General features: G+C 36.4%; 1 protein-coding gene across 1 annotated transcript in view; it reads right to left on the bottom strand.

Moving 5' to 3' along the window:
- NCOR1 (nuclear receptor corepressor 1) overlaps positions 1 to 11,717 on the bottom strand; it is a 181,473-nt gene that overhangs the window by 116,914 nt on the left and 52,842 nt on the right. The window contains exons 6-9 of the mRNA XM_017496857.2: positions 10,549 to 10,662; positions 5,016 to 5,072; positions 4,294 to 4,346; positions 1,793 to 1,859 (exon numbers count right to left, since the gene is read on the bottom strand). Of these exons, the coding sequence (XP_017352346.1) occupies positions 1,793 to 1,859; positions 4,294 to 4,346; positions 5,016 to 5,072; positions 10,549 to 10,662 (291 nt within the window). The remainder of the gene's footprint in view (positions 1 to 1,792; positions 1,860 to 4,293; positions 4,347 to 5,015; positions 5,073 to 10,548; positions 10,663 to 11,717) is intronic.

The raw sequence follows: 11,717 nt of genomic DNA, 5'->3' as shown, positions 1-11,717 counted from the left end.
AAAAAAAAAAAAAAAAAAAAAATCCAGTGAACTACATGAAATTGAGAATTAATGTTTTTAGAGAAGTGAACTATGATACCATTTTCTAAATAGAGAAGAAGAGACTGAAGAGCCCTCCATTAAGGACAAAGAACTGTCAATACATCTGATGACATATGGATAGAGGAAAGTGAAGAAGGGCTCATGAAAAACTGCTAACACGGTCATCTCAAGAAAGTAGCATTGGAGAATATTATCTTTCTCAATTCTATACCACACCCCACTTCCACTTCTCAATTACTCCTATATGTCTCCTGTGTCCTTCACCTTTTTTCCATTTCTGCTATTACCCTCACAATCCAGGTCAATACCATCCCTCTTCTAGATCAAAACAATAGCTCCCATGCATTCTTTTTTTTTGCCCCACCTGCAACTGTCTTGATAGAGTTACACCATGCAATCTTAATATTGTGCCCAAATGCAAATTCTTAAAATACAAACCCTAACATTATGCAACCTCCAGGACAGTATACAACCTGGCTCTGGATTCCCTCAGTAGCCTCATTTCTCACACTGCCAGTTCAGTCCACATTCCCTCCAGCTCCCAGACATTCACTTAAGCAGCTCCCTCTGCATATACAGAGAACTGGTTTTCCCATGAAACTTCCCCTCATAATTCCTATCTGCCTTAGGTGTCCTCCTCAGTCATCTGTAGTCCATGACCATGGTGTGATCCAATACTATGACTACCTGCTGATCTGTCTGATTCCCATCACCTTAGGCTCCCCCTAAAACTACTAAAACCATATGGCTACCTTGCTCACCTTCACAGAATATATGGGACAGAGTACACAGCCAAGCAATATTTAAGCTAATTGGTGAACATACAGACCTTATAGTGTTTGCATCACCAGTGAGCTAATCTAGCGAGTACCACAATTACAACAAAATTACTTGGAAAGGAAAAAAAATACATGAGCTAATTTCTTACTTGATATTTATATGTTCTTGGCAAAAAAAAAAAAAAAAGTAAGACCATAATTTAAGATAGTATCTGAAGGAACAGACTGGCAAATTAGAACATTAGACATTTTCCACCAAATAAAAGCGGCTTACTCTTGACCTTTACAACTCATTAAACTGTCAGGTCATTAAACTTAAGCCACAAAGTTCATTTTTGATGTAGACTTAAAGAGCAGCGTTTATTTAACAGACACTTGAATTTAAATGTATTAACGGTTAAACTGTAAATTTATTGCTAACTGTAAATCTGTAAAATCAGTATAAACATATGAAAAAAAAAATCACTGGCATTATATTTTCTATAACTTAATTACCATGAAGATTATATAACCACAAAACTTTTGGACTACAAGTCATATAACAAAATATGGAAAACTATTTTAATTTGAAAAAGCTGAACCCTAGCTGACCCAGTTTCTAATAAAATAAAGAATAGTAATATCTAATCAGCATGACTGCAACTTACCCACAATTGTTTGAGGCTTAAGAAACTAAATTAACTATCTTTCATATTTTTTAAACTACTCACCATTTTCTTTATTTTGACTAGATGAAAATGTTCTAGATAGGTGACCAATGAAATTAATTTGATAATGATATTACATGTAAATTATGGTATCAAAATGTTACTAGAATTAGATTTCAGTCATATATATGGGTACTTTCTAAATCAACACTTATCCTCAAATGGAGTCAAGGACGATTCTGATTAATAGTGGGAAAGTGGGTGCCTAAATGAGCATGAATGGGAAAGCTGTACAAATTTCAGTTAACAAGGATAGGACCTCACCCTTTGTTTTCTTGCATGATTTCTTCTTTTAAAAAATAAAATGAGTTTTTTCCTCATCACCTGGTTTCTAGAAGAGAAAAATATGGTTGCATGACATTAAGAAAAAGCACAATTTAATAATGTATTGTTTTTTTCCCAGAGACACTGGAACACAGGCAAAAATCACTTAAGAATTTATAGTGTAAACAAAGTTAATCCTATTTTTTTCACCCTGCAAAATAAGACTTTATAATTTTTGCAAAAATTAGAACTCACTAAAGTTCCTCCCATTCTACAGTAAGACTTTATACAAAACAGTTAACTTTCAATTAGCAAATCCAATTATAAGGCAAATATTTTCAAATTAAAATTACAGTTACTTATCCTTCTTAACAACTCTGGTGACATAAACATCTTAGTCTTGGAGGATGAGAGGTAGAAAAGAAGGACACGCTTTTAAAGTTACCTCCCTATATCAGGTAAGGTGTTAACCTCCCTTCTATGAGGATAATGTATAACAACATAAGTAGAGACAGATGACTTCTGCTTTAAACAGAGATTTTCTTCAGTCACAGAAATGACACGATCCACTCTAAGAAGTAATGGAGGGCAATGTGATAAAACAGCAAGATTTCTAATACATCTTAATCACTTTTTAAATTGGAAGCATTGTGACCTTCAAAAACAATGACATGCAGGTTCAAATATAAATATTTATACCCCACCTACTTCCAGAAAGGATTTCAAGCTGATTATTCAAATATAAATACAAAGCCAAGGCAAGTAGAAGTAATTTTGTGGATTATCTGCCACTCTGGACTAACAGTGACACTGGTTCCACTCAAGTAAGCATGGACAATCTGGAGCTGGCTATATGAAAAAGTAGCCAAGAGATGAAAAGAATTATTAAAATGTACATTTGCTATTTCATACAAAGCAAATGATGGTGATGAAAGAACAGCTACTGAATGACTCATACAGATGCATGCAGCTGAGGAAATATTTCAAAAGGTGTTGTACAGGGAAGCATTACCATATACTCAGTTTGCTCTAATGATAATTATACGTTACTCAAAAGCAAATGACAATCAACAAATACAATCTTAAATGTTTCCTAGGAATTTAAATGAAGTCAGCCAGTCAGTAATCCATCTCAGGATAGTGTGCTGAGCACTAAATAGGCAATGTAGATGACATGAAATAAATCAGACAGAACTGCTCTCCAGACAGTATTAGGAGAAACAGGACAGAACATAAACATAACTGAGGCTTTGGGGGGAAAAAAAGTCATTAAAAGTAGCAAACTAGGTCTTTCTTATCTGCTCTTCTCCTCTTTAAAAAGGTTACAACAGCTAAGCAGTTCCAAAACAAGGTATATTAAGTGAGTTTTGACTGATTTACTTCTAAGGGTTCTCAAGATCATAATAGCATCTCACAGAAAAATTCACAAATACATTAACTTTTATTACGAACCACTTATTTAACAAAAGTTAAAATTATTCAAATTCAATTGTTTTCATGCATACTACCATGCAAATTATATTTGCCACCAGTTCTGCAAAGTAGTCAATAATTGCACATACTCTCAGTAAGAAATTTTTAAAAAGAAAAAAGTATATATATATGTATATATATAATAAATAGCAATGTGCTCATTAGCAACCATACTAGTAAATAATTATAATGATCTGGTTATACTTAATAAAACATATAAAGTAGAAATATCACATTTTTGTCACAAACTAAGAATTCACCTAAAATTATCTTAAAGTATAATTTTTTTTAAAAAAAGATACCTATCTAGCTTCCTTTCTTACTTCAATCAGATCAAGAAATCAGATTTTCTTTTCACTTATTTTCTTATTCCAAAATCTGCATCCATAAAGGCCTGGTACTAGGATGAGCAAGGCTAAGCAAACTATATTCTGGAGCAGCCTCCTCACCCACATGAGGTGACTGAGCGCTTCCAAGGCACCAGGACATTAAATGGCAGAAGGGTCTACAAATACCGTCATTAGCAAGAGTCATGGAAGGGATTTCCCTAGAATAGGATTTTGAATAATGATAAAATGATCCGTGGCACTTCTACTTTGCAATGGCAGATGTGGCTTGGTGGGGGACGGTGTCATCACTAGTCTTAAATGAAAAAGCTTCATTATCTTACTTCATCATGCGCCTTGCAGGTACTCCACTGAAAAAAAGACAAAACAGGAGGCAAAAAATTCAAGCCTCAAGGTAAGCCATTTCAATGTTAAGTATCCACCTTTTTTACTAGCAGATTATAAAACCAGCTAGTTTTATGCAACAATTTATTTCATTTTTTGGCCTCGGAAACTCAAAGCTGTTACCCCAACCCCCAAGAAGCCAGAGGAAGATAACATATAGTAAAACAACAGCAAATTACACAAATCTAAAACACACCTACACTATATTATAATACTGTCAGCAGATAACATAAAAATGATCTCTTTACGGAATATATGGTTTTTAATTGAGGAACTCCAAAGATGATCAATACTTACGTCTTGATGTTCTCATGGTACACCTTGGTATCTGATGGCTGGTTATAGAGTGGCTATAAAAGAAATCAAATATTTATGTATAAAATGTTGTACATATGTCTATGTGAAGGAAATGTTTTTAATCTGCACTGTCTATACAGTAACCACTAAGCCCATCTTTATTCAGTGCTTGGAATATTGATGAAGAGACAAAGAAACAAAATTTTAATGTAGGCCCAGGTAAAGTACTAATGGATCTATACAATAACATGCCCTACCAAAACCTTAAACTTTTAGATTCCTTAAGTAACTGTTAATTCCATCTCCTAATAATGCCATTCCCATAAGACAGTTTATAAATGCACTGTTTCCCATAATAAGTATATTTACGCACAGAATTTTAATTTCAAAGGAGGATTAATTTTTAATTTCAAAGGAGGATTAAGCATTGCCACTATTTTAACAGTAAAATTCAAACAGCTTTCTAATTCTGTTCTTGATTCTCATTCTACCTGGAATGATTAAATGGCTGCTCAGGTAAAAACATGCTCAGGATGATGCTTCGAAAAAAGTCTGCAAAGGTAACCAAGTTCACTCACCATTACTTTAAACTTCATCTCAAATTCTGCTCAGCTACATCTGTCTTATCCCAAAATAAATGGATCATATTCCATCTTATCAAAAGAAAAACTACTACCAAAAGAAAACATCACTGGAAATGAAAAAATTAATTTCTCACTTACCAGTTCAACTTTTGGGCCAAGACCTTCAAAAATTTTATGAGCTTCTTCTGCTTTTTTCTAGAGACAAAGACATTGTTGTATCGTATAATTAAAAATTACATTACCTAAGTGTAAAATCACTATTTAAAAAATATTTATCTAAGACTAATCTATAGATGAACTTATCCTTATTTCCAAATATCCTTCTTCTATACAATAGGTTGAAATACGCTCCAATTGTTTTTTATTTTTTCTTAATTTGTAGTTACAATGATGGAAACTCTTAAATTTTATTTTCATAGCTTTCCTCACCAAATTCAGTCAAAACTTAACATTTATATTGAAAGCAATGCCTGAAGAATTTTTTGAGATGAAGTTTTACTCTTGTTGCCCAGGCTGGAGTTCAATGGCGCGATCTCGGCTTACCGCAACTTCCGCCTCCCAGGTTCAAGCAATCCTCCTGCCTCAGCCTCCCAAATAGCTGGGACTACAGGTGTGCACCACCCGCCCAGCTAATTTTTATATTTTTAGTAGAGACGGGGTTTCATCAAGTTGACTAGGATGGTCTCGATCTCTTGACCTCGTGATTCACCCGCCTAAGCCTCCAAAAGTGCTGGGATTACAGGCAAGAGCCACCGTGCACAGCCAAGAATTATTAAGTTTTTAAAAGCTAATAATTATATCAAGAATCTAAAGAGAGAGAGTGAAAATTCACTATTAGAAATAAATCCCCCAAACATTCTACATATTTTAACTCATACCATCTTTAACAGAAACTTAAAGCAATAAAATACCACAAAATGGCCACTCTTTACTGTGGTAAGCCACATTGATCTCTTTGAAGAAAAGGTTTTAATGAGCTAATTTTCTAGCTACAAGGAATCCTTAGTAACAGCTGAACAACAAAGAAAACTGCTCATTTGTTATTCAGAGTACTCAGTAGTGAAAAAAATACTGAATTATATATATTTGTAACCTCCTATTTCCTTTTTTATTTTTTTTATTTTTGAGACAGGGTCTTACTCTGTCACCCAGGTTGGAACACAATGGCAATGATCATAGCTCAATGCAGCTTCAACTTCCTGGGTTCAAATAATCCCCCCACCTCAGCCTCCCAAAGCTCTGGGATTACAGGTGTTAGCCACAGCACCCAGTTGTTATTTTCAAAAGTAAAATAATTTAGACCAAAGTGTTACCTAGCAGAAATCTTCCCTTGCTAAGATTAACCTACCAATACTTTGGCAACAAAAATTTTAACTTAAAACTCTCATATGTTCATATTATAATTTTCATTCTAAGTCTACAGACAGAAGTAAATAATTCTTCAAACATATGTTCAGTATGTTCTACGTGCCAAGCACTTGCTAGACACTAAGAAAACAATGAAAAAGATAAGCCTTCCCACCATAGGAAGATGAGGGGTCTTGAAAGCCTTCCTAGAGAAAATGATACTTGAGCTGGGGCTTGAGATATGAGTGTGCCTGGCAGAAAAAACAAAACATGGGGCCACCTGACGGCAGGGGCAACATAGTAGGGTAAAGGTACTACTAACAAAGGAACATCCAAAACCTCTTCTGGTGGGATATCACTAAGAAAACAGTATTGGGCAAGGGCCAGATGGGTAAGCATGTAAACACCAGTAAAGGTTTGGGCTATTCTGCAGAAAGTAGGAAATCATCAAAAGGTTCAATTTGGAGAATCATGTGATGGGATGAAAATATGAAAGATGGGTTGGAAAGAAACAGACTGAAGAAGGAGACTCAATAACTATGTGGGAGATGAAGGCTCAAATTAAGCCAACGATAAAGGTAGAGAAAGAAGCCAAAGACCAGACCAATATTTAGGTAGGAATGATGCTCTTCATTGATTACCTGAACATACATTAAATGGCAAAGAGATAGAATTGGCTAATTCCTAGGATGCTGGCCTAGGTGACCAGAGGTGCTGGCACAGAATATACTTCCTACCATCACCCTTTTCTTTCTTCTGATGTCACATTCTCTTGCAAATCCACCAATCAAAATATAAACAAGACAGGTTGCGGTGGCTCACACCTGTAATCCCAGCACTTTGGGAGGCTGAGGCAGGTGGAACACTTAAGGTCAGGAGCTCGAGACCAACCTGCCAACATGACAAAACCCTCTCTCTACTAAAAATACAAAAATTAGCCAGGCATGGTGGCACGCACCTGTCATCCCAACTACTCGGGAGGCTGAGGGAGGAAAATCGCTTAAACCCAGAAGGCAGAGGTTGCACTGAGCCAAGATCGTGTCACTGCACTCCAGTCTGGGTGGACAAAGCAAGGCTCCGTCTCAAAAAATAAAAATAAAAATAAAAATAAAAATAATATATATATATGAACAAGATGTTCCTGAAAATTTCTCTAGTAGAGTCCAACAATCACTTTTCTTTATGCATTATTCTTCTGAAATTAGAACATTTACAAATATTTTTGGAACTTACAATTGATAGAGTAATATCAAATTGAACTGTTAAAAATAGTCTGTTTAGAGACTAAACAAACAGTCTGAAATTTAACTATGACGCAAGTCAACTTTTCTCAGGAAGTCAACTTTAAAATTAACACTTTGGGGCAGTTTTTTCTCCCTCCCACTAACTTGCTAAAGAAAAGAAATGGTCCCGCTATCTCTTAAGCCACACTTGGCTTAATTCCAGCTAGTGTAGACTGCTGCCACACAAGAAATAAGAGGGAAGTGTACTTTTGTCATTACCCCATTACTCCTTGCCTATAGTGCTGAAACAGATAAGCTCATTCATTTAAAAAAGCTAAAGAGGCAGGGAGGGCCTTTCAAAAGAGCATAGTGGGACAGAAAAAGCCTTGGGGAGTACATACGAGAAAGCCTGGGATCTAGGCCCACTGTACTCTCCTACTCCCCTCTGGGAGCCCCCTATTACAATTCTGAAACTGCACAGGTACATGCATAAAACATACATAAAAAAGAAAGATGAGGCCAGGCATGGGGGCTCACACCCATAATCTCAATACTTTGGGAGGCTGGGGCAGGAGGATTGCTTGAAGCCAGGAGTTCAATATCAGCCTGAGCAACATAATGAGCCCCTGTCTGTTAGAAAGAAAAGAAGGAATAAAAGAAAAGACGCCAGACGCAGTAGCATTTTGGGAGGCCAAGGCAAGTGGATCACTTGAGCCCAGGAGTTCAAGACCGGCCTGGTCAACATGATGAAACCCTGTCTCTACCAAAAATACAAATGTTAGCTGGGCGTGGTGGCCCACATCTGTAATCCCAGTTACTCGGGAGGCTGAGGCAGGAGAATTGCTTCAACCTGGGAGGCAGAGTGTTGCAGTGAGCCGAGATTGCGCTGCAACGCTCCAGCCTCAGAGACAAAGCAAAACTCCATTTAAAAAAAAAAAAGAAAGGGAGGAGAGGAGGGAAAGGGAGAAGAGAAGAGGCAGAATAAGAAAAACGAAAGAAAAAGAAAAGAAAAAAAAGGAAAAGAAAGATGACTTCTATAGTTGCCATGAGTTAAAAACAATCTTCACTGCAGAAGATAAGTCTAATATTAAAACAGATTTCAGATTTGGTTCTCTTCATAGATGAACAACAAACCAAATGTATAAATGTTAACACAGAAAGAAGAGGTGTAAAAGGAGTTTTCAAGTTTTGCTAATGTGCACCAAGCAACATCATACTGATTTCCCAGTGAAGCAACCACAGAACTAATATTGTAAGACAAGGCTCATTAAGAAATTAAATCAATTAATAATTATCACCAAATCCAATTTATTTGAAAAATTTATACTAAAAAACACATTTTATAAAACTTTTTAAAAAAACTATCAAATCTCCATTGTTATCACTGCTAATCCCTATTTACTTTATCCTGAGATCACAGTCACAAACTGGCCATGGAACCCACGAGCCCACAAAAGTATTTTGCAGCTATGCAGAGGACTTTTTTGTTTAAACAAATCATAGGTTTTACATAAAACCCCATATTTTGGGCTTTTCTTAAACAATGGAGCAACTGTATATCCTGGGCCACAGCCCCCATCTTAGGCATGGTCACATCCATCCATTCCTTTACTGGATTTATCTTCATGTAGACTCTTGTGGCCATACAATAAATCGGACTAGTGTTGAACCCAACCAAGAAAATAATATTAATTGCCCATATTTTTACCTGCCCATGACACTTATCATTAGCATAAGTATGTTTCTAATGACTCTCAGTGATCTACCTGATACATGTATATCTGAATCCAAGGTCATTCCTACAAATGTTTATTTATTTATTCAGCTTTTATTTTAAGTTCAGGGGTACATGTGAATAAATATTTATTAATTCACAATTGCTTTACTTAAGGTCAATTTCCTTTAGGCTCTGGACTACTATAAAGTTACAGACTGTGTAAGATAGACTGACAAATGAATTCACTCACTACAGAGCAAACAAATCTAAACACCAATCCTAACTTTTACCTGATGATCACCTTTAGCTAAAAGCCTATTCTATCACACACAGTATAAAGCATATTATCATTTTTTGCACTGTGGACTTCTGGAAGCCCACTGTTAGACAGCTCTGTTGAAACACTTTCTTCATATTGAGGTAAAATCAGTTTCCTTTCAACCGCTAGTTCCTGGGCCATGTTCTGGCCAAAACTAAGTTTGTTATTACAAAAATGATTCATAGAATTCATGCCTGGTTGTTCCGAATCCATGGATATTTTTAATTAAGAGTGTGAAAGTAAACCTAAAAAAGCAAAGTCTATCTAAAGGTCAAAATCTACTTTGAACTTGGTTTTTCTTTTTGACTGAGTTTTGCTGTGTTGTCCAGGCCAGAGTGAATGGTGAGATCTCAACTCACAACAACCTCCACCTCCCGGGTTCAAGTGATTTCCCTGCCTCAGCTTCCCAAGTAGCTGGGACTACAAGGACACAATACCACGCCTGGCTAATTTTTGTATTTTTAGGGGAAGACAAGGTTTCACCATGTTGGCCAGGCTGGTCTCAAACTCTTGACCTCAAGTGATCGACCAGCCTCAGCCTCCCAAAGCACTAGGATTAAAGGCGTAAGCCACCATGCCCAGCCTTGAACTTTTTAACAAGTTCAAACCACAGCCCAACTATCAACTGTGAACTAATGCTGACAAGAAACTTCATTTCCTCACATGCAATGACCTTTCTTTACTGAAATGTTATCAACAGTCAGCATTACATCCTTTATTAAGGGAAAAATTACAGAATGGTTGTTTTACATTATATGCTACCAAACTTGCATGTCAGTATTCATATAAAAGGAGACTCAGTTGACAGTTTTACTGATTAAATATTTATGTAATATATAATGTAAAATGAAATATTACATAATTTAAGGCACAAATGTAAACTTTTCTTTCAATTGATAAGAAAAAAACACGAAGCTCAGTCAGCCAAAGCTTATAAACATTAAAAATTATATGAGAAATCAGCTTTTAATAAAATTAAAATTATACCAGAACACATTCAAAACTAAAAAGGGCAGAGTCAAGTGGGTTTAAAGGCCTATGCTGCCAGAGATGGTATGAGCTTACCCGATTCTCATCATAAATAATTTGGACAATACTGCGGTGTTTCTGCTCCACAGGAGGAGGGGACACGGGCTTCTCAGGCTCGGGAGGTTTAGCTGCCTCTTCTTCAAGTTGTTGCTAAGAGATCCAGAAAGAAAGAGTCAAACATGTGCTGCACACCACCCCCACCAGTGATTAACTGCTGGAGGTAACACAGGCTACTAAGCTTTGCTTACAGATTTGGTAGGATAATCAATTAATCCAAGAGGGTCTCATGGACCAAGAGCTCAAAGAAAATCAATCAGATTTATCTCACAACACAAATTTTCATAAGACAGAGTTTTAAAAAAAAAAAAAAAAACTAAGAGGAAGCATTCTTTAAGATTTTAATTCAGATTAACCTAAAGTAAAACAATAAGTTAAATTTAATGAAGGTACTCTATATACCTCTATCACAACGACCTTTGACAGTACTGAAAAAACATTTTTCTATGTTATAGATACACAGTATACATTACTGTCTGGTGGGCAGAATATGGTAGAAAGGAGTTCAAGGGTTAATCCTTAACTCAACACAGCACCATGCCACCCTCAACACCTAACCTTCATGTGTTACAGTGCTCCAGCCAAAGGGCACTCAACAAAACCACAAAAAAACAGACTGTTGCTGTGTGAAAGTATAAAGCAAAAAGCTATCTGTATTAGCTTGCCTGGGTTTGAGCCTCAAGGTCACCCTTTACAGGTGGTGTGATCCCTAGGACCCTTTCTGGGTCCTTAGGTCAATCTTAAGCAAACCACTAAACTATTCATAAATAAAGTAGGGGTAATAATACTACTATCATACAGCTTTTTGAAAACACTAAATGACTTTATATATATATAAAGCATATTAAAACTATAAATTGTATATATTACCAAGTATTACTAGTGAAGCAAGCAGGGACTTGTCTGCTTTTTTTCAACACCTAAACCAGTGCCAGTGTCTGATACCTAGTAACTGCTTTAAAAATATCCACGTGAGCCGGGCGCGGTGGCTCACGCTTGTAATCCCAGCACTTTGGGAGGCCGAGGCGGGTGGATCACGAGGTCAAGAGATCGAGACCATCCTGGTCAACATGGTGAAACCCCGTCTCTACTAAAACTACAAAACATTAGCTGGGCATGGTGGTGCGTGCCTGTAATCCCAGCTACTC

Source organism: Cebus imitator, unplaced genomic scaffold, assembly GCF_001604975.1.
Source record: "Cebus imitator isolate Cc_AM_T3 unplaced genomic scaffold, Cebus_imitator-1.0 Scaffold223, whole genome shotgun sequence".
In the NCBI taxonomy this organism is placed as follows: domain Eukaryota; kingdom Metazoa; phylum Chordata; class Mammalia; order Primates; family Cebidae; genus Cebus; species Cebus imitator.
This window is presented reverse-complemented; position numbering and strand designations above follow the sequence as displayed.